General features: G+C 42.2%; 1 protein-coding gene across 1 annotated transcript; it reads left to right on the forward strand.

Annotated features, from left to right (window-relative positions):
* Positions 1 to 344: 344 nt before the first annotated feature.
* Positions 345 to 16,609, forward strand: LOC131817549 (zinc finger protein 260-like). The gene is made up of 6 exons (XM_059151040.1): positions 345 to 940; positions 1,685 to 1,801; positions 9,381 to 9,506; positions 12,667 to 12,793; positions 13,086 to 13,175; positions 13,861 to 16,609. Exons 3-6 carry the CDS (start codon positions 9,492 to 9,494, stop codon positions 15,705 to 15,707), a joined length of 2,079 nt encoding a protein of 692 aa, XP_059007023.1. The 5' UTR covers positions 345 to 940; positions 1,685 to 1,801; positions 9,381 to 9,491; the 3' UTR covers positions 15,708 to 16,609.
* Positions 16,610 to 18,435: the final 1,826 nt, after the last annotated feature.

Genomic DNA, 18,435 nt, shown 5'->3' on the forward strand with positions numbered 1-18,435 from the left:
GTTTGTCTTGGGACACGAGATACAAGGTGTACTCTTTTGCCGTGGGTCGCAGTTGGTCCACAACTGTTTCCGGTCACAAAGCACACATCCTAATGTCGCCTCTACTCGTCGGATCCACTTCTAGTCTCCTAATCCCCGTTTTCTCAAGTGTGCTGCCACCATCCTAGCCGCCCCCAGTTCCCGGCCCCAAAGTCCGCTCTTCTCTGTACGGATCCAGACCTTCCCAATATGACTGCGCCCTACGAGCGGCTTCCAAAGGGCGAAGAGACCGAGCGGACGCAAGCATTTCCGGCTCAGCACTGGGCTGTGATTGGCTTAGCGCTCCGCTCAAGGTCAAAGACCAGGCGAGAGCGATTAAGTCCTACTAGGCATGCGCGACGGCTGTGACAGCCGCTGCCTAGGTGGAAACGGTAAGTCTTGAAAAGAAGAGAAAGGATGGGCTGGATTTACACCTCTCTGGTCTGGCCGGCCAGCTCCGGTCGCCTAGGGTGGCCTCCTCCCTCTCCGTACGGCGCACGACCCAAGATGGCGGCGCACTGTGCACAATGGCCGTTACCACCGCAACGCGGCGAAATCGGAGCGGCGACGTTGCCCGGCGATGAAATTCTAACCAGGGCCAGAACGAGGCCCTGTGCATCGATGGTTCGCTCCAAAGTGCCACTGATTCCGAGACTCCGGTCCGCAAACTTGATGAGAGGAAGCGGAAGGGGCATACGGAAGCTTGGGTTCTCACTGCGTGAGGTCACAGATTTGCGGTCGAGGGTCGGTTTCTCCTAGAAGCTGTCGGAGTCCCGCGCTGTGGGACTTCCGCGACTTGAGATGCGGGTCGTGGGGGTACTCGTGGGGGATGGCAGTTTCCGGTGGCTACGGGGTTGTTGGCGGAAGCTTGGGCTGGCATTAAATGTTGAGGACGAAAGACAGTTCCTACTGAGAGCGACAGGTGGGTTCCGGGTCGCGCCCCAGGCAGTAGACAGAGTCGTTGGGAGAACCACTGACCGAGGGGCCCATCGGGGTCTGTTCGGTGAGGAAAGGATTGGGGGTCATTTGAGGTCCCTATGGTCCGAGTGTGAGCATCCGAGGGATCCGTGATCCCTCTGAAAATAGGTGTCTGGGGGGCTGTGAATGGGTGCGAGAGCGAAGCGCAGGGTGTTCGTGGGAGAGGTGGGTGGGATTGGAACGCGAGGAGTCGCAGGGAGACATTTGTGTGCATATCGGGGTGTCCTATTTTCCAGCTTTTTATGCTGAATTTAAACGTACAGAAAGTCGAAAGAATAGCAAAACGGTTCACCCGTCGTGAATAGGTCGACGAGTTGTTAAAACCGTGCCATAAACACTTAGAAAGTCTCAGCCAGTGCACACGTGCGTTTGCACGCGCATGAAATCAGGGTAGTCCTAGCTTTTTTGGTTAGCAGTAATCGCTCCTCAGATAAACCTCGTTGGCTACGATGCTGCCACTGGGCAAAGCTAGTCCTAACTTTCTATGTCCTTTCTGCTACATGATTTGCCGTAAGGTGCTAAGTTCTTTAATTCTCAGTTTTTCCACTCAAACACATTGCTATTTAACTCAGAGGTACTTCTGAGGGTCCTAACTTCATGACCTCATCTAAACCTAATTACCTCCCAAAGACCTTATTCCCAAATCACATGAGTTTGGGGGCTTCAATTTTTTTTTTTTTTTTTAAAGTAGGTTCCATGCCGGAAGTGGGGCTTGAACTAACAACTCTGAGATCAAGAGGCACATCCTCTACAGACTGAACTAGCTAGGCACCGCTGGAGGACATAAATATTAATTCCATAACAGGTAGGTACCTGACAAAAGATAGCATTTAAACGTATACTTCCTTAATGGGAGTTTTTAATGTTTCAAACAATTTTGTTAATTTTTAAAATTACATATATATATAATACACATATATATGTGAACATATACATACATATATATTTAACTATGTGTATTTATGTTTCATATTAAATGTTCTTGTCATTTTTTATTACAGTATCATTATATACTTATCATCAATAAAAGCAGATAATCACCTTAAACTATCTGTAATGTTTTAAAATGTATTTTTTTAAAGTGAATTATATTTAATGGATACTTTTCCTTTTTTAATGGGTAAGAGTAGGCTGGATTAAATGTGCATTTCAGAGGCCTGTGGTTTAATTTTACCACACTCCCCAATAATGTTCCATTATCTAATGCATCCACACACTGTGCCAGGTTTTTCGACATCTTTAGCAACAGTGGGTTAATCATCCTTTCATTCTTTTTTTTTTTTTTTTTTTTAAAGATTTTATTTATTTATTTGACAGAGAGATTACAAGTAGGCAGAGAGGCAGGCAGAGAGAGAGAGGAGGAAGCAGGCTCCCTGCTGAGCAGAGAGCCCGATGTGGGACTCGATCCCAGGACCCTGAGATCATGACCTGAGCCGAAGGCAGCGGCTTAACCCACTGAGCCACCCAGGCGCCCCTCCTTTCATTCTTTTCTAATATGATAGCCCGATTTAGAAAAAAGGGACTAGCCTCACCTTTTCTTTAATCAAGATCATATTTGATTATTTGAAACTGGAAAAGTCTCCATCCTTGTTCCATCTTCCTGGTCTCTCCTTCTAACCTGCCCAAACCTTGGAACTACTAGGCACAGATTAGAATGTATTATTCCCTGGACTTGTATAATTTTATCACATGTATATGGATATACTCTTAACGGTAGTAAGAATACACATTTTAGTTTTTTGAGTTTGTAAGTTTTATAATGAGGATGTTATATTATAATGTGGTATTCTGAGGCCTGGTTTTCTTGATTCAGTACCAGTCTGTGATTCATCTGTCTTGCATGTAGGCTTGGTGCATTAATATGAATTTCATTGCATAAATACAGTGTAGTTCATGCATCTATTCTCCTGCTGTTGGACATTTGTATTTTTTCTGGGTTTTGGCTGTTAAAAGTAGGGAAGTTCTGAAAAACCTTGTATGTCTCTTAGTTGTTGTGAGAATTTGTCTAGTCTAGGCTATATACTTAGAAGTATAATTTCTGGCACAAAGTAGACGAATTTTTATCTAGAAGGAAAAACCAAATTGCTTTTGTAACACGGTACAGAACTCTATCATCAGCAGTGTATAAAAGTGCCTGTTGGTGCATAAGCTTTCCAACTTAGTATTTTCATTATTGCTTTTTGACCATTTTGGGGGTATAAACATCATCTCGTTGTGGTCTCCATATGCACTGTTCTCATTACTAACAGGGTTGATCATCTTTTTATATGTTCATTGGCCAATTTTCTTCTTTTATTTATTTTAATTTAGTATAGTTGATATACAATGTTCCATTAGTTTCAGGTGTATAACATAGTGATTGACCATCTTTATATATTAGATGGGCCAACTTTAAATAAAACTGAAAAGTTTGTCTTTACCTGACATATTTGGAATATGTATCTTTTGCTAGTTATTTTGTAATAAACAGTCTGGCTGGTCTCTGTCCCCCACTTCTAGGAAGTGACCTCTAAATTGTTGGAATGTCCTGAGTGACAGGAGTCTTTGTTATTCATGGTGGGTCTGTAGATAGTTAGGACAGTGAGGTGACTCAGGATGGGGCTGTTTTATGTCATATGCCAGAAAGACTGACCATGTGAACAGAGGGTTGGGGCTTTGAGCCTGGTGATACTAGCCCAACCTCTGAGATAGTAAGGGTGCTGGAGGTTGAGTCACATGGCCAGTGATTAGGTCAGTTATGCTTACTTAATAAAAACTATAGACACTGACTCTCAGGTGAACTTCTGTGTTGGCAGTACCTTACATATTGTCACTTATAGATATGTTAAATGAGTAATGTGGGGGTGCCTGGGTGGCTCAGTGGGTTAAAGCCTCTGCTTTCGGCTCAGGTCATGATCCCAGGGTCCTGGGATCGAGCCCCACATCGGGCTCAGCAGGAGCCTGCTTCCTCCTCTCTCTCTGCCTGCCTCTCTGCCTACTTGTGATCTCTGTCTGTCAAATAAATAAATAAAATCTTTTAAAAAATAAATAAATAAATAAATGAGTAATGTGTCCTGGGGCACCGGGGTGGCTCAGTGGGTTGGGGCCTCTGCCTTCGGCTCAAGTCATGGTCCTAGGTACCTGGGATCGAGCACTGCACTGGGCTTTCTGCTCAGCAGGGAGCCTGCTTCCCTTCCTGTCTCTCTGCCTGCCTCTCTGCCTATGTGTGATCTCTGTCTTTCAAATAAATAAAATCTTAAAAAAACAAAAGAGTAATGTGTCCTGACTCTAAAAGGATAGGACGATGGAAGCTTCTGGTTTGGGAGGATCCCAAACCTCACTTACACTGTTGTCTCTCTCCATTTGACTGGTTATGACTGGATTGGCTGGATATCGTTTTGCTATAATAATATGTTTTTTAAATTATTTATTTAAAAAATTTTTATTTATTTACTTGAGCACATGTCAGAGCAGATGAGTTGGGGGGAAGGCAGAGGGAGAAGGAGAGGAAGAAGCAGACTCGCCTCTGATCACAGAACCTTACTAGGGTTCCCATCTCATGACCCTGAGAGCATGAATAGAGCCAAAATCAAGAGTCGGGCACTTAACCCACTGAGCAACCCTGGTGCTTCTCTTTTTGATATAATAAGACTTCTATCTTACAGTTTCTCCCAGGTACCTTGTAAATACTGGCTTTTCTCCCCTTTTAAATCTTGTTTGTTTGAATATGAAATTGGAATTATTGTTTATATTGAATTAAAGCAGTTGCATAATGACAATTTTGTTTTTCTTTTAATTTATTTTTCCCATTCATTGCTCAGGTTTTTATCTGGTACATTTTTTACTTCAGAGAGAGATTATTCCTGTCCCTAAGTTGCAAGAAATGCCATGGATTATTTTTAGGTACTCTTCCTTGTGTATTTTTAGTTTAGTAATATATATATTTTTTAATTGCCAGTGGTGGCGCACCTGGGTGGCTCAGTCATTTGAGCTGTATACTTTTTTTTTTTTTAAAGATTTTATTTATTTATTTGACAGAGAGAAATCACAAGTAGATGGAGAGGCAGGCAGAGAGAGAGAGAGGGAAGCAGGCTTCCTGCTGAGCAGAGAGCCTGATGCGGGACTCGATCCCAGGACCCTGAGATCATGACCTGAGCCGAAGGCAGCAGCCCAAGCCACTGAGCCACCCAGGCGCCCTGAGCTGTATACTTTTGATTTTGGCTCAGGTCATGATCTCAGGATCCTGGGATTGAGCCCCATATTTGGCTCTGCATTTAGCAGGAATTCTGTTCAAGGACTTTCCTCCTCTTCCTCTACCTGCCTCCCACCTCTCAAATAAATAAATCTTTGAATTGTTGGTGGCCATGGCTTTTTCTCACATGTCTTTTCATTATCTTCTGAGCTAATGAAATAGTTATTACTAAACTATCCTTGCATCCTTGGAATAAAGTCAACTGTGCAGAGTAGGATTCTTCCTACATTTGGCTTTCTTTGTATTCTTATATATCCCTGCATATGGTTTCTCAGTATTTTTTTTTAGGCTTTTTATAGCGGGAGTCCTATTCCCTGGCCTCGGTTCTTGAGTTCTGCCAAGAAAGAATTCAGAGCCAAACTCTTAAGCTATCAAAGGTTTCATAGCAGTTTAAGCAAAAGTACATTTCTTTTTTTTTTTTGCACAAAAGTACATTCTTGAGATGGGAGAGTGAGCAGGCCCAGAGGCAGCAGCTGCACCCTGGGTCAGGGTTGTTTTTTCTTTTTGTGTTTGGATAGGTTATGGGTCATAGGTAGGGCAGTCTGACTGTGGGTGCAGCCAGTTGTCTAAGGGACTCCACCTACTGGGAGATTTTGGCCTTATATGGCCAAAATCCTTGTCAGAACTGTCATGGCAGCCATTCTCTGGGGAGGGGGTTAAAACCACAATGTACTCCACCTTCTGGAGTGGAGTACAATGTACCACAATGTACTCCACCTTCTAAGGTAGGGACTCCACCTACTGGGAGATTTTGGCCTTATATGGCCAAAGTCCTTGTCAGAACTGTCAGGGCAGCCATTCTCTGGGGAGGGGGTTAAAACCACAATGTAAATGTATTATAGTAAGGCTCCGAGATACTCTAGGGCAGTCATGCGGAAGAGCGCAGGCATATCCTCTGGGGTCTTCCCCAGGGGTTTGGAGGTTGGCCTCTGCCCGTTTGCAGTCAGAAATCACTTGTTCCCTGCTCATACCCAGCTAGCTGCCTACTCTGTCAGTCACTGGTATTTGGCTTCTTTTGCTTAAAATAATGCTTTTCATCTTCATCCATGATTTTCCATTTATCATAAGTTTATTCCTCTCTGCTGCTGAGTACTAATTGGTGGCACAGATATGTCGCAATATGTTCATTCTCCGCTTGATGGATGTTTTGGATTTGGGGGGTCGGTTTTAGATATATATATATTTTAAAGATTTTATTTATTTATTTGACAGAAGGAGACATAAGGAGAGAGGGAACACAAGCAGGGGAAGTGGGAGAGGGAGAAGCAGGCTTCCTGCCAAGCAGAGAGCCTGATGTGGGGCTCCATCCCAGGACCCTGGGATCATGACCTAAACCGAAGGCAGTGACTTAACGACTGAATCACCCAGGTGCCCTGGTTTTGAATATCCTGAATAAAGCTGCAGTATGCATTCATGTACAAGTCGAAGTGGCTGTACCATATTGTATTTTTACCAGCAGGGGAAGAGAATTCTTTTTTTTCACATCCTAGTCAGTACTTAGTATTTTCAGTCTTTTAAATTATAGCCATTCTGGAGCACATGGCTGGCTCAGTTGGTAGAGCACATGGCTGGCTCAGTTGGTAGAGCACATGACTCCTGATCTCAGGGTTGTGAGTTCGAGTCCCAAATTGGGCCTAGAGCTGATTGATAGGTAGATAGATAAATAAATAAAATTATCGCCATTGTAACAGGTCTGTAGGAATATTTTATTTAGGTTTTAATTTGCTTTTATTTAGGTTTTAATTTGCAGACTTTTGTGTGTTCATTAGCCACCTCTCTACTTTTTGGGGGGGGGAAAGTACCTGTTTAAATATCTTGTTTCTTTTTTACTAAATTGTCTCTTTTGTGAAGTTGTAAAAGTTCTTTGTATTTTTTAGATAGAAGTCTCTTAGTCAGGTATGCATTTTGTAATATTTTACTCTAGCCTCTAGCTTGATCCTTCTTTTTTTTTAAGATTTTATTTATTTATTTGACAGAGATCACAAGTAGGCGGAGAGGCAGGCAGAGAGAGAGAGGAAGCAGGCTCCCAACTGAGCAGAGAGCCCGATGTGGGGCTCCATCCCAGGACCCTGAGATCATGACCTGAACCGAAGGCAGAGGCTTTAACCCACTGAGCCACCCAGGCACCCCTTGATCCATTTTATTTGTTTATTTTTTTAAAAGATTTTATTTATTTATTTGACAGAGAGAAATCACAAGTAGATGGAGAGGCAGGCAGAGAGAGAGAGAGGGAAACAGGCTCCCTGCTGAGCAGAGAACCTGATGTGGGACTTGATCCCAGGACCCTGAGATCATGACCTGAGCTGAAGGCAGTGCCTTAACCCACTGAGCCACCCAGGCGCCCCACCTTGATCCATTTTACAAGTGTCTTTTGAATATCAAAATTTTTGGTCCTGAGATGTCTATCAGTTTTTTTCTTCTACTGTACGTTTTGTGCCCTGTTCAAGAAATCTTCACCTAATCCAAGGTCACTTAAAGTTTTTCTGTGCTTTCTTCGAGAAGTTTCACTGTTTCTTTTTTTAAGTGATCTCTGCATCCAACATGGGGCTTGAACTCACAACGCCAAAATCAACAATCATGTTCTCTACTGACTGAGCCCACCAGGCATCCCAACAGATTCACTTCTTAAATCTTTACTGGTTAATTTTGGCATGAGGTAAACACGAATATCCTATTGTTTCAGTAGCATTTGTTAAACATTTTATTATTTTTTTCATGCTCATTCTTGCTTCTAATTTGTTGAATATATGAAGTATATATTATAGCATTTTTGGTGTACTGGTCCACCAGGTCTCTCCTTTTGGCCATTTTTGTCTGTTTCTCTAACTTGATTTTTTTTCCCCAGCTATGGGTCATATTTCCTTGGTTCTCTGTTTGTCTGGTAATTTTTTTTTTTTTTTAAGATTTTATTTATTTATTTGAGAGAGAGACCATGAGAGAGAGCATGAGCGAGGAGAAGGTCAGAGAGCGAAGCAGACTCCCCATAGAGCTGGGAGCCCGATGTGGGACTCGATCCCGGGACTCCGGGATCATGACCCGAGCCGAAGGCAGTCGTCCAACCAACTGAGCCACCCAGGCGTTGTCTGGTAATTTTTGATTGGATGTCAGATATTGTCAGTTTCACCTGGCTGCCTGCGGGATTTCCTTTTATTCCTTTAACTACTTTTGAGGTTGGTTCTGGGATGTAACCACGTTACTTTGAAACAGTTTGATTCTTCAGAGGCTTTCTTTTAAGCTACGTTAGGTGGTGCCAAAAGAGTTTTTTGTCTAGGATTGTTTTGTCCCCATTTCTGAGGTGATACTCTCCTGAGACCTCTGCATAGTGTAAGATCAGGCATATCGAAAGGTTTTTCCACCCAGGCTAGTGGGAATGCCAGCTATTCCTGATCTTGTGTGAGCACCAGGAATTGTTTCACCTGCTTCTTGCCAGTGGCCTTGGTAATTCCCTCACAGTTCATTAGTGCTGAGCCAGAGACTCAAAGGAGCCCTCATCCTCTGTAGAGTGAGTTTTCCCTCTCTTCACTGGTATACTGCCTGGCAAGTGTTAGTCATCTTTGCTTCCTCAGATTTTGAATTCTGTATCATTAACTCAGCAACGCTGCTAGACTCTTCAGGTTCCTTCTCCCCGTGCTGTGGCCTAGAAAGTCTCCAGGTAGTGAGCTGTGGTGCCCAAAGGTCTCTAGCCTTGTTTCCCTTCTTCTCTGACTTCTGGGTGAGACAACAGTTGTTTTAAGCACGTTTCCATTTTTTTTTTTTTTAAAGATTTTATTTATTTATTTGACAGAGAGAAATCACAAGTAGATGGAGAGGCAGGCAGAGAGAGAGAGAGAGGGAAGCAGACTCCCATTTTTTTTTTAATAGGTTAAGATGAAAGGATAATTCATAATTCGGTAATTTTCCCTGGAATCATAGGTTCTATCAGTTCTGAGGGTTTGTGTTTTAATCCTTGGTCCAAGAGTTACTGTGTGGCTTTTAGCTAGGTGCTTGACCTATCCTTTCTTGGTTTTCTCTAAAATAGAATAATTATAGTCTACCGCCTAGGATTGTGAGGGTTAAGTGAGAAAAGAAGATGCCTAAAGCAATTCTTTGCATGTATAGGAACCTGCTTTTATTATAATTTCCACACCAAACAAATCTTTCCTTGAATCCATAGATGCCGGCTTCCTAGAATGATGCACTTCCTATAAAGGAAGAAATGTAGATCTCAAGTCTAGAAACTCATTCTTGCCGAGGATACCTTTGATGAGACACCTGAATACTGAAAATGACCAAGTCTCAGGTTAGCTGTTTATTTCCCAGATTTCTAGAAGTTTGTAAAAATGTGTACAATCTGATGGTTGCCAGAGTTGGTAAGGTGGAGTGGAGAGGGATAGGCAAAATGGGTGAAGGGGAGGGAAGATACAGGCTTCCAATTATGGAATAAATAATTCATGGGAATAAAAAATATAGCATAGGAAGTATAATCAATGATATTGTAATAGTGTCTCTGTGACAGATGATAGCTACACTTGTGGTAAGCATAGCATAACCATAGACATGTTGGATCACTATTGTACTCCTGAAACTAATGTAACATCTTGTGACAACTACAGTTAACAATTTTAAAAATGTATACAATCAAAGGGAATGATATATATAGATCTCTTGCAGCTGGCAGAGATGTGCTTAGACTGGGAGATAGAATAATGACCTGGAGTAGCCAATCAGGGAGGGAGTTCTATCTTATCTGTATGTCACCTTTTGCAAGGTGCGAACAAGAAGTGGCAGGATCCAGAGCTGAGTTGCAGACATTTTTGTGGTAATATTGGAAACCACAGAAGAATAAAAACATATTTAAGATTACTTTGTATATAAGCAGGAAGCACATGAACTTTCTGAGTAAATATTTCCCAGAGATTAAAGATGAAGAAGTGTCTTTGATGGGTCTTCCTCTTCAGTTTTTCTCCAGACTGTGGACCCAGTAAATGGTCATCTTCCCAAGGAAATGTGGGAGATACAAAAGGCATAGCTAGAAAACATTACAAATCTCTTCTTATCTACAAAGAGAAGATAAGATTAATTTTTACCCAAGGGTCATGGTGTACATCATTGCATGAACATATGTAACATGTTCATAACATATTTATAACAATATACAGCACACAGTAAGAGTTCTGTTTTTGCTTTTGTGAGTACCATGATTTAATACATAGCAAAGTTAACTTCTAAAAGGCAGTTCTGAGCATAACATACTTTTGTATATGAAAAACACTGCAGGGGCACCTGGGGGGCTCAGTGGGTTAAGCCTCTGCCTTCGTCTTAGGTCATGATCTCAGGGTCCTGGGATGGAGCCCTGAATTGGGCTGTCTGCTCAGCAGGGAGCCTGCTTCCCTCCTCCCCCGCCCCCTGCCTACCTGTGATCTCTATCAAATAAATAAAATCTTTAAAAAAAAAAAAAAAAAGAAAGAAAGAAAGAAAAAGAAAACCACTGCAGTGTCTACCAAGTGTGTGCAGGAAATGTATACGCTTGCTCCAGTCTGTTGCTGCTTGTATCCTGGGCATCGGTTCTCTTTGGTTTCTTCTGTCTCATTGAACTTTTTTTTTTTTTTTAAAGATTTTATTTATTTATTTGACAGCGAGAGATCACAAGTAGGCAGAGAGGCAGGCAGAGAGAGAGGAAGGGAAGGAAGCAGGCTCCCTGCTGAGCAGAGAGCCCGATGCGGGCCTCGATCCCAGGACCCTGAGATCATGACCTGAGCCGAAGGCAGCTGCTTAACCCACTGAGCCACCCAGGCGCCCCTGTCTCATTGAACTTCTTGCAGTTCCTGGAACCCACCATGGTATTTAACACTTTTAACACATGCTTCCTCTGGAAGAGCCACAGCTCCCGTGTCTTCCCATGGAGCACACCAGTAACCATGCACCTCTTCTAGCTTGACCTCTTCCTCAGAACTATTCGTTCTTCACCTACTTGTGCCCATATTTTAACTCGAGTGTACTTCCGTTGTAAGCCTTGTTAAACCAGACTGTCTTGCTGTATAGGAACTCTGTAAAAGAGAGTACTTGCTACTCTGCAAGTGTCAGGATTGTGCTTTATTTCCTTTTTTACTGCAGCGTATAGTGGGTAACATTAAATGCTCCAGGGGCACCTGGGTGACTCAACTGGTTAAGCAGCTGACTTCGACTCGGGTCACGATCTTGGGGTCCTGGGATCGAGACCCAAGTCGGGGCTCCCTGCTCAGCGGGGAGTCTGCTTTTCCCTCTATCCCTCCCATAGTTCATGCTCTCTCTCTCAAATATATAAATAAAATCTTAAAAAAACAAAAAACAAAAATAACATTAAATGCTCCTAAGGTGGGTTGTAGATGCTTTTTAGGTAAACTTTTAACAACATTTTACATTGGGTGAATGAATGAGTGAAGAAGTGCATGAAGAATTCAGAAAGGAAGAGCACCTGCGTGGCTCAGTCGGTTAAGCATCCAATTCTTTTTTTATTTATTTTTTTTTTTTAACATTTTTTTTTTTTTTTTTAAGATTTTATTTATTTATTTGACAGAGAGAAATCACAAGTAGTCGGAGAGGCAGGCAGAGAGAGAGAGAGAGAGGGAAGCGGGCTCCCTGCTGAGCAGAGAGCCCGATGCGGGACTCGATCCCAGGACCCTGAGATCATGACCTGAGCCGAAGGCAGCGGCCCAACCCACTGAGCCACCCAGGCGCCCTAAGCATCCAATTCTTGATTTCAGCTCAGGTCATGATCCCAGGGTTGCAAGATCAAGCCTTTCGGACTCTGCACTAAGTAGCTAGTCTGCTTGAGATCCTCTCTCTCCCTTTGCCCCTGCCCCTGTTCTCTCTCTCAAATAAATAGATAAATCTTTTAAAAAAAATTCAGAAAGGATTATTTCAATGGATTTATTAGCACACTAAGTGTAAATCAAAACTAGATATAGAGAAATACTTGTTTATAGATTTCTTTTTTTTTTTAATTTTTATTTATTTATTTGACAGACAGAGATCACAAGTAGGCAGAGAAAGAGGAAGGGAAGCAGGCTCCCCACCGAGCAGAGAGCCCAACGCGGGACTTGATCCCAGGACCCCAAGATCACGACCCAAGCCAAAGGCAGAGGCTTTAACCCACTGAGCCAGCCAGGCGCCCCTATAAATTTCTTTTTTTAAAAAAAGTTTTTATTTATCCATCTGAGAGAGAGTGAGAGAGATCATGAGAGGGGAAAAGGTCAGAGGGAGAAAGAGACTCCCCTAGGAGCTGGGAGTCCAATGTGGGACCCGATTCTGGGACTCTGGGATCATGACCTGAGCCGAAGGCAGTTGCCCAATCAACTGAGCCACCCAGGCACCCCTGTTTAAATTTCTATAGTAAAAATAATCAGAATAATATCCTGTATATCTTCTATAATTTATTCTATTATATTAACTCCAGATTAAAGAGGATTATGTTATTACAGGGCTTGTTGTCATTCAGTGATGTGGCTGTGGATTTCACCTGGGAAGAATGGCAGCTGCTAGATACTGTTCAGAGGAACCTCTACCGGGATGTGATGTTGGAAAATTTTAGCAACCTAATGTCATTGGGTAAAGACAACTTTCTCACCATGAGTCCATTAATTGCCTGGTTTTTTTTCCCCCATTGATAACAATTTTTTTTCCATAAATTGACACAATTTATGGGTACCCTGATATCCTTATTGATTTTGAAGTTATATAGGTGATGGAACTTATTTTCTTTATGTCCAGTGATGGTACTTACATTCATTTTCTGAATGAAAGCTTCTGTTTTGCTGAGATTTACTCTCTATTCCCTGAAACAGAATTTTTCATCATAGGCCCTAATACTGCTCAGTTCTCTGGGATTACTTCTCGACAGGTTATCAAGTTACTAGATCAGAAGCAATGGTCCACTTGGAGAAAGAACAAGGAGTGCTAGAGAGAGAATTCCCAAGTTCGTCTAGTCCCGGTGAGTACATCATTGCAGTGTGAATTAGTGGGAGCCAAGTGACAGTTGATCATTGGTATGTTGGGACCCTTGTTATTTTAACATTTTTGCTCATAGTCTCTGAATCTTAAGAGTTGACTTAGAGCAAGTGAAAAGAGGTCATCAGTGTGAATGGTGTTCCCTTCTCTCACCATATATGACTCATTGGCTAGCCACCTCGCAGAAGATGTACCTCCTTTTACTACTCTGGGTCAGATCTTGGCCTGTTTCATTTGGTCTTTCCCTTTTGGCTTAGTTCTTTTGCAGCTCATTAGACACAACCTGCCTTCCCCACATCTTATCCATATTTGCATAGCTCTTCTATTATGCTTTCAGATATTCATAGATTGCCTCCACAGTTTGAGGACATCACGTCTTCAGTTCATTACTTATTATCTATTTCTTTTATTGAATACCTTTGACTTATATTGTACACCTGCTGTATCACTTTCTCCCTTCTCTTTGGATATTGACTTGAGTTTCCATTCCCCTCCATTTCATAATGGTAGGATTCACTGATTTTTTTTTTTCCCCCTAGAAGTAATGTGGCAAGTTTAGGGTTGGTATCAGGAAAATATTGAGAAAGATGAATCTGTGGAGGGAAATAATGAAAATAATGCATTGGGAGAAATATTTTCTCTGAGTAAAAATTTTGTTCCTTTTGTAGAAAGACCACGTCAGTGTTTCTCAAGAGGAATACATCTGGAACAAAAGTCAGATTCGAAATTTCAGAGCAAAAACTATGCAGAAATGAATTGTGATGAATTAAACAGCCATGAGAAACCATTTTTCCATACTCTGCATGAAACCTGCCATACTCAGGCCCAGTACAGCGAACATAATTTCTTTGTGAAGACGTTCAGCATGGCAAAAAGTCTTAAAAGACATCACAGAATTCACGTAGAACGGAAACCTTATGAATGTAGTGAGTGTCCAAAATCCTTCAGGTATAAGTCAAAGCTCATAATACACCAGAGAACTCATACAGGAGAGAAGCCATACAGATGCCCTGAATGTCAGAAAGCTTTCAGTACAAAATGTCATCTCACTCTACACCAGAGAACTCATACAGGAGAGAAACCATACGGCTGTACTGAGTGTCCGAAATCTTTCAGAACAAAGTATCATCTCATTCTCCACCACAGGACTCATACAGGAGAGAAACCCTATGAGTGCAAAGAGTGTGGAAAAGCTTACAGGGAGAAGACAAAGCTCAGATTGCATTACAGAACTCATACAGGAGAGAAACCTTTTGAGTGTACTGATTGTGGGAAAGGTTTTATGCAGAAGTCAAACCTCATTATTCACCAAAGAACTCATACAGGAGATAGACCCTATGGATGTAGAGAATGTGAGAAGACCTTCTGTAGCAAGTCTCAGCTTGCCGTTCACCAGCGATCTCATACAGGAGAAAAATTGTACGAATGCAAGGAATGTGGGAAAGCCTTCAATAAAAACTCGCATCTCCTGACACATCAGAGAATTCATAGAGGAGAGAAACCTTATGAATGCAGTGAGTGTGGAAAAGCTTTTGTACACACATCGCAGCTTATTGCACATCAGAGAAATCATACAGGAAGAAAACCTTACGAATGCAAGGAATGTGGGAAAGCCTTCAATAAAAAGTCACACTTCATAACACATCAGCGAATCCATACGGGAGAGAAGCCTTATGAATGCAGCGAGTGTGGAAAAGCTTTTATAGACAATTCACAGCTTATTGTTCATCGAAGAACTCACACAGGAGAGAAGCCTTACAAATGCAAGGAATGTGGGAAGGCCTTTAATAAAAAGTCATCCCTCGTAACACATCAGAGAATTCATACAGGAGAGAAGCCTTACGAATGCAGTGAATGTGGAAAAGCTTTTATAGACAAGTCACATCTCATTGTCCATCAGCGAACTCATACAGGAGAGAAACCCTATGAATGCAGTGAATGTGGAAAAGCTTTCATACGAAAGGCAATGCTCATTGTCCATCAGAGAACACACACAGGAGAGAAACCTTTTGTGTGTCCCGAATGCCAAAAAGCCTTTAGCAGTATGGCCATGCTTAGTCGACATCAGTTGATTCATACAGGAGAGAAACCCCATGGATGCAAGGAATGTGGAAAAGCTTTCCGCCAAAAAAGCCATCTTATTATCCATCAGCGGTGCCATACTGGAGAGAAACCCTATGGATGTGTTCCATGTGGTCAGATCTTCAACCAGAAGTCCCAGCTCATTAGGCATCAGAGACGCCACACAGGAGAGAAACCGTATCACTGCACTCAGTGTGGAAAAGCCTTTTTTGAGAAATCATATCTCAGTGTCCATCAGAGAAGTCACACAGGACAGAAACCTTATCAGTGTAATGAGTGTGGGAAAACATTCTCTGTCAAGTTCTTTCTCACTTCACATGAGGAAATTCATACCGGAAAGAAATCTCAGGAACACGGTGACCACTGGAAAGACTTTAGTGAGATGTCAGATCTCACTGAAGGCAAGAGAAATCACTCAAGACACACCCTATGAATGAAAGTTAGGATACATTTGGTCAGTGTCAGTTTAAGAAAACTTACTCAGGAGAGAGATCTTTAAATGCAGTGAATATAAGAAAATTACCTACCACCAATGTAGCCCCATTTCTTTGAGGAAAGGCATATGAATGAGGTGAAAAGTCAAAATCTTTTCTTGACAGGTTCCCACCTGTCCTCCCAGGTGGACACAGAAATGAAACCTGAGTGCAACAAATGTTTTTGATGGGTCATCCTCTGATAGGGAAAAAGAAAGACCTCACAAATGTTGCAGATCCTGGAACACTTTGCAAACAAATGAGCTTTCATACCAAAGAAAATAGACACTGAAGACTTGTGATGGGGAATGCCTCTGGCATGAAGTCTAAACTTAATGTGCATCAAATTACACTTATTAAGAAGAATTAGTGTGGTGTAATGGTGCTAGGAAAGGTTGCTTACATATAACCTTTAGAACAAAAATTTCATTCCTGTCACATTGCCATTTATTTATAGAAAATACATGAAGTAGTCAGGAAAAGCAAATAACTTTGGTATGCCAAAGGACACTTTGCCTCATGTTTGAATATATTGGATAGTCAAAGCACTAAATTAAGAATGATCCAAGATGAATGTATTAGCTTTGCCTTGCGTCTGTTTTTGTAGTACATGTATGTAGTAATTTCATGTTTAGTAAGATCATGAAAGGAAGTTGTATACCACAAAATTCTTGTTTGTCTGTAATGTGTAGTATCCATCATGAAATGCCAACATTGTAAATCCTTTTGTATTATATAAATTGCAAGGGAAGTAATTAGACCTAAGATTAAGACTTTTTTAAAAAAAACTTTTTACTGGTATATGTAAGTGGATCTGGTAGTAGTTTCAGCCCTTTGGAATAATAAATTTTTTTTAAACAAATTACCTTCTTGTTGTCACTCAGAAAAAAATAAATCCATTAAAAATAGTGAGATTTGGGGTGCCTGGCTGGCTCAGTCAGTGGCATATGTGACTTTTTTTTTTAAAAATATTTTATTTATTTATTTGTCAGAGAGAGAGGAGCGAGAGTGAGCACAGGCAGACAGAGTGGCAGGCAGAGGCAGAGGAAGAAGCAGGCTCCCCGCCAAGCAAGGAGCCAGATGTGGGACTCGATCCCAGGACGCTGGGATCATAACCCGAGCTGAAGGCAGCTGCTTAACCAACTGAGCCACCCAGGCATCCCTGTGACTTTTTTTTTTAAAGATTTTATTTATTTATTGACAGATCACAAGTAGTCAGAGAGAGAGGGGGAAGCAGGCTCCCTGCTGAGCAGAGAGCCCCATGAGGGGCTCAATCCCAGGACCCTGAGATCATGACCTAAGCCAAAGGCAGAGGCTTAACCCACTGAGCCACCCAGGCGCCCCTGGAATATGTGACTTTTTAAAAACATTTTATTTATTTGAGAGAGCATGTGCAGGGGGGAGCAGCAGAGAGAGAGGAGAAGCAGGCTCCCCAATAAGCAGAGAGCCCAATATGGGGGTCAATTCCAGGACTCTTGGATCATGACCTGAGCTGAAGGCAGATGCTTAACCAATTGAGGTACCCAGGCGCTGTGAGCATGTGACTCTTGGTCTTGGGGTTTTGAGTGTGAGTCCCACACTGGGTATAGAGCTTACTTAAAAATCTCTAAAACATACTGAGATTTAAGAGTGATGAGTAATCACGTCTTCTGTCCCTGAGTTCTGAGAAACTGGAAGCAGCTGCTATTTTCAAAGAATTGAAAACCTTTGGTGGTGGTATTGCTCAAATGGGTAATGTGGCTTAGACCTATGGTCAGATGTGCTACCCACTGCTTTCTCTTATGTGGCCTAGTTTATCAGCTTCCGGCCGCTGCCATAACAAACTAGTATAAACTGAGTGGCTCAATACAACAGAAATTTATTGTCTCTCATCTGGAGGTTAGTCTAAAATCAAGGTGTCATCAGGGCCATACTCCCTCTAAACCCTTTTGGGGAGGGGTTTTGGGCTGGCTCAGTCGTTACCATGATCCCAGGGTTCTGGGATGGAGCCCTGTGTCGGGCTGCCTGCTCAGTGGGAAGCCTCCTCCCTCTCCTGCTCCTCCTGCTTGTGTTCCCTCTCTCACTGTGTCTCTGTCAAATAAATAAATAAAATCTTAAAAAAACAAAACAAAACAAAAAACCAACCAACCAACCTGTTGGGGAATCCCTCCCTGTCTCTTTCTAGCTTCTAGTGATTTGCTGGCAATTTCTGTCATTCCTTAGCTTGCAGCTGCATACCTCCAGTCTCCGTGACGATGAATTTTCCCCCACGTGCCTGTGTCTTCACATGCCCCCTTTCTGAGTACACTCACTGGAGTACAGGCACACTCTACACCTGTAGGACTTCATCTTAAACTAACTCCATCTGCAAACACTGTTTCCAAATATAGCCATATTCTGAGGTACTGGAGGTTAGGTCAATATACACTTTTTGGAGGGAGGGAGATTCTTAACACCTAGTAATTTGGATGTAAACCTATAGAGATAATCCCAGTTTCAGGTCCAATACACTTATTCAGGCAGGTGTTCACACTCATCCAGCCTCCACAGTGGAGACCGAGGAGGAACAGTCAGCATTTACGCCTCTCTGAGACACACCCTGCATCCTGTACCAATGGCACTTGCCACTGTGACAGCAGATACATGAAGGAATATCTTGTACCCCCAACAAGCTAACCCAAACAGGAAAATGAAGCAAGCACATCTATA

This window comes from Mustela lutreola, chromosome 16 (assembly GCF_030435805.1).
Source record: "Mustela lutreola isolate mMusLut2 chromosome 16, mMusLut2.pri, whole genome shotgun sequence".
Lineage (NCBI taxonomy): Eukaryota > Metazoa > Chordata > Mammalia > Carnivora > Mustelidae > Mustela > Mustela lutreola.